Source organism: Montipora foliosa, chromosome 2 (genome assembly GCF_036669935.1).
Source record: "Montipora foliosa isolate CH-2021 chromosome 2, ASM3666993v2, whole genome shotgun sequence".
NCBI lineage: Eukaryota > Metazoa > Cnidaria > Anthozoa > Scleractinia > Acroporidae > Montipora > Montipora foliosa.
In genome coordinates this window covers 13,343,147-13,348,146 of record NC_090870.1, presented here as the reverse complement: position 1 = coordinate 13,348,146, position 5,000 = coordinate 13,343,147, and the positions used below count along the sequence as shown (strand labels likewise).

Genomic DNA, 5,000 nt, shown 5'->3' with positions numbered 1-5,000 from the left:
AAGATCACGTAGCTCGTGGTCAGTGGTCACGTGCACGTGTGGAGGCCGTCCACCCAGGTCGTGATGGTCTTGTCCGGTCGGTTACCCTGCGTACCACATCTGGAAGTCTTACCCGTCGTCCAGTTCAGCGACTTCACATCCTTGAAGCCTGTGATGCTGATTTAGCTGTTGAACTTAACTGAACTATGTGGAAACATTGTTGAACATTTTGTAGTGGAACTTAGAAATTGTTTATAGGCGTATTGATGCACTTCCCGCATCGGGCGGGAGGATGTTCGGAACTGAAAGTTTCTATTTTTGTCGGGTTTGAGGACCCTGGGTCCCAGTGATGCAGGGGCTCGGGACACCCCGCATAAAATTTTCCATGTGCTCGTGTGTTTATGTTGAATTCGTTGTGTCGCGTAGAAATTGTAATCCTTGTTGCGTTTGAAGAATAAATCGTTGAATACACTGCATTGTTATAGTTATGCAAGTAAAGCTCACTGTTGTTGTTGAGATCGTCTCTGATCCGAAACGTTTGGCAATGCGGGAAGGAACCCAGGACTGATGCAAGTGTATTTTTTACTTGATTTTTCAGTGACAAGAAAATCCGAGGCAATCGTCCATCTTGTGAAAGAGCAGTCGACTTTACAAGGTCATCTGATTTTATCCATTCAAACCAATAACGAACTATTGTGTGCCATGAAGTGCTTGAATACCGCCAACTGCTTCTCTTTCAACTATAAACGTTACAATAATGTCTGCGAGCTTAATCATACAAACAAGCTCACCTCTCCCAACGACTTGACGAGGGATCTGCTCTCGGTTTACTACGAAATGGTCTTTTCCTAAATCTTCTCTGTTACTGAAGTGTGCTACTTCTTTGTTTCCTTAAGCCACTGTAGATAAAAACGAAGAAAACTTCTAGTCGCGAAGCAATATCTGTAGACTCGAAACTCACTTTCATAAATGGCGACCACTTTTACACTCTTTTGTATTTCTGTTAATTAGGTTCACGAAATGACGTAATTAAAAACTAAAAACAAAATAAAGAATAAACTTAAGACAAAATTAAAGTAAAAACTCTTTTGAAAGGGAGATGGAGACAAATGACTGTACAGCCTAGTCAACCTCGTTCCCATGGCTTTTCTCCCCAGTGCTTTTCTCCTCGGCGGAGAAAAGCCCTGGGAACGAGTTTGCAGCCTAGCGAAAAGCGGAGAACCTTGGAAAGGAAGATTCCCATACATTTTTCTATGCGATGCTAGGAGCCATTTATCTCGTAGGAGAACGGTACCGTTTTCTTTTTAAGAGAAAACGTGCTCAAAAGAGCGTGGGGTGCTAAAATAGACACTTTCTAGTCATCAACTCGAGAAGGAATAAGTAGTTTTTGCGGCACAGGGGACACGGGAAGGATTTTTCAAAGGATGGGGGAGGGGGGTAAGTGGTCACACTCTCTCTCACCTTGGGTACTTACCGGTTTGTAATATTGACATCCACTCTGTTTTTGGGAAAGTGACATTTTTTCGGATGAGTAGTGAGTGCGGGGGGAGGGACAAGCCTACAAAATCGCTTCATAGATAAAACGTAAATTACTTTGTTCCAGTGTCACAGATATGGTTTGTGTTATGTTGTTGACTGTCACAAAGGGGGGTCACGGGCATTTGATGGCTTCTGACTTGCCGCTTGGGTCATCAAGACTCTATTTTTTATTATGATCAGAGACCAAACAAGTAACAAACTGAATTCTGTGTCATGTAGCAAAGGCGCTGAAAACCCCTGAGTACACTAACGCGAATCCAGTGATCTGATTGTTTCTAGTAGTCACTGTCTATATTGAGTGATTGATTGGCGAAAAGACCGGTGTTTATAAAATCAGTTAAGAGATATTTGCAATAAGTTACGGGAAGCAAGCTAATGGCTTTTTACTAAAGCGGTTGGAACACTGCTTTTATACTGTGGGATTGAAACAATGGAATCGGCACTATATGCCTCGTTATTTTCAATCGACTTAAAAAAAAATTCAAAATCATTGTTTAATTATTAGATGAAAAAAGATCTGCAGCTGCTTTTTGTTTATCTATCAGGGTAGCTACCAGAAGGATGGATTAGTAGCAATTTTAATGAAAAGGGAACTAAGTTGTAATTCTCCTACGCCTTTTATCAAGCTGTGAAACAAATAACATGTTTAACAGAAACGTGCGATTCTGGCCGAAACACTTGCTCAGAACGATTTCTCTTTTCATGTTTGTCGACACAATTTGTGTCCACTGACTCGCTTCACGTACTGGTATATATAGATTCTCGAAGGTGCGTTCTATAGGTAATAATTAATAAAGATAATGACATAATTTATACAGCAGCTATTCATTCCTGTGCCAAACGCTTTAACACTTTCACCTACGTGAAGAAATATAAAAGTGTAAATATACACTTTTATAATTCTTTGGGCGCAACCCTAAAGGAGACCTTCACGGCTACATATGATTGCGTTTAGCCCAGAACACCCTAAGTGAGACCAAAATCCGAAATTTACACCCCTAAGCGAGACGACGAGCATCCCTCCCCTTTCTATATGGGAGTTTCCCCCCCCCCCCCCCCCCGGGGGGTAAAACTCAGGCATTTTCTGCAGATAGTAGGGAGCAAGGTTCAATTTTTTTAAAGATTTAACAGTGGGTAAACAGGTTTTAAAGATTATTTTGTGCTCCGATCCACAAGAAGATGACATAATTTCTTTAGCGTGGCGATGCATGAATTCATGAAACACGTTACTTTAAAAAATAAAACCGATATTAAGAGCACAAGCAATGGGATACATGATTTCGGAACGTAGTGTCAGTGAATTGGGCGAAATTTCGAATTCTGTTAGAGAAGTTAGTACATGTACTCGTTTATCTAGCTTGAGTTCGTAGGCGATTGTCTCCTCAGTTTACTTGAAGTATGGTTTTCATTTCCCTTTGGTACAAAATGTTTACCCAGCTGTTAGCGATATATTTGTCCCAAAGAAAATTAAAGGATTTAAATATCTCGATCCGCATATTGATTTCTAATGCATCTTTGGTTTAGCCCTTTCCTTCGGCATGTGAGTGTTCGTCTGTCCAATAGCAAATTCAAGGTAAGTACCATAACATCCACAATACGTTTTCGCCATTTTTCTCCCGAGGACTGTCTTTCTCATGTAGCCATTTGTAATAAAGTGTCGATATAATGGCGCACCAGGAGGAAGGTCAGTATCAGAAAGCAGCGAAGGGCCAACTGCGTCCTAAAGCGACTGCTCGGGCTGAAATCTCGGGATTCCCAGGATAATGACTCTACAGGGAGGCAGTTTGGCCCAATGTTTAGGGCGCTTGCCTTGCAATCCGGTGATCCCGGCCAATCAAGACCCGTTCTGACCACTCGTTGAATTTGTTCCTGGTAGTCCCTGGTTCAACTTCCTAGCTGCACTTGTAAATAGCCAACTGGTTTGCCTCCGGCCAGTTGGGATTCTTAAAAGTTGTGGGTTTGTTCCGTTCCGTCGTTTCGCTAACTGTTTCATTGGCCTTAAAAAGTGCCTATATGGGGAATGATCAATTAATTATATGTATTGTATTGTATACAACGCGCGCTCTGATTAGTTAAGACAGCGTACGCGTGCTTTATGAGACTACAGATGCACGGCTGACGCCACTCGTAGGATTTAGAAAATAGAGTTTTCCAAAAGTTTTAGCCGAACGCGTGAGGAAATTAAGAACTTTTTTTATAATAAAACAAATAAAGAAGCCTCGCTTGTGATCTGTTCTGTTCTAAAGAACTTAGGAAGCGGACAGAGCAATCGAGAAGTAAGGAAAACATTCGACTACGGCTTGTATTTTCGCTATACTTCTTTCGTACTTTATCCGTTTCGTGCGTGCGTTACAACAGAAAAGATCTCCGGCGAGGCTTTTTCATTTGTCTAATAAAACCTGACGAATACTCCCAAAGAAATTATTTGTTGCACTTTCATCTTGGAGTGGTCCAGTCATAAAAATGGAGACTGTCTAAGTTAATGGTTTCATTTTACACAATTGTTATCAGTCAGATTCAAATTATTTCGAGGATCACTCTTGCAAAACTTGATGTTGACGACTTACTGCTAAATAAAACGAGGAATGATTTAAGTTCCATGGCACATACATTGGGCTTTGCGCGTTAAATAAATTTAGTTTCGTCTTGGTACAGTCCTTACTTTCCGAATCTACGTTGGATAACTTAATCAGCATGGTGTTCTAGTAGACGACTTCGAGCACTCCTCAGTTGTACTTCAATTAGAACATTCATTAGGTAATAGTTCCCCCCCCCCCCCCGGAGGGTACTCGGGTCAATTTTCGCCCGGTCTCTCAGAACCCCTACCCTTTATAGTCCATTTTATGGCCAATTGTAGACCCCATCTTAGTCACTTTTGGGTAAATGGTTTATTCATAAACCTTACATAAAGCCTTTTAATTGTAATTCCAAAACGGAATGTAATGCGACTAGTAAATATTAAATCAACAGCGGTGCAGTTCTTTCTGTAACAACTTTTACTTGTAACTTTTTTTTTTACCGCGAATCTAGCCAAAATTTTCTTACCCCAAAATCCCGACAAATTGCGACCCCATTGTGGTAACTTTGTGGGGAACTCTTGTTGAAAATGCAACCCCATTATAGTCAATCCAGTCGTGAAAATGCGACCCCATCCAGCGGCACATCCCCATTCGCCCATTAATAGGAAGTATTCCCCCCCCCCCCCCCGGGTAATAGCCAGTGCTAAATCATTCCCTGTTTGCATATATTGTTCCTAATCATTGCAACGCGCAGGCAACAGATGTGTAGCTCAGGAGCATTGTTATATTACACTTGCAGGATCATATATCACTTTTCCCTGCACTCTACATTGATTTGAGACCACCATGTTTTATAACCATTAAGGTCAATTAATTTCAACAAGAAAATGTTCACGGCAGAAACGTTTTTCGCAAAATTTCAAACAGACAAAGGATGCAATTAATAAGATTCTAGATCAATCC

At 41.1% G+C, this 5,000-nt stretch overlaps 2 protein-coding genes across 4 annotated transcripts in view; both read left to right on the top strand.

Moving 5' to 3' along the window:
• LOC137992491 (collagen alpha-6(VI) chain-like) overlaps nt 1-2,766 on the top strand; it is a 26,556-nt gene extending 23,790 nt beyond the window's left edge. For all 3 annotated transcript variants that reach the window (XM_068837852.1, XM_068837853.1, XM_068837851.1), the window contains one exon: nt 578-2,766. In XM_068837852.1, the coding sequence (XP_068693953.1) occupies nt 578-831 (254 nt within the window). In that variant the 3' untranslated portion in view covers nt 832-2,766. The remainder of the gene's footprint in view (nt 1-577) is intronic.
• A 10-nt stretch (nt 2,767-2,776) lies between these two features.
• The window catches only part of LOC137992490 (uncharacterized), a 13,856-nt gene continuing 11,632 nt past the window's right edge, over nt 2,777-5,000 (top strand). The window contains exon 1 of the mRNA XM_068837850.1: nt 2,777-3,091. The gene's annotated coding sequence lies outside the window, so the exon portion shown is untranslated. The remainder of the gene's footprint in view (nt 3,092-5,000) is intronic.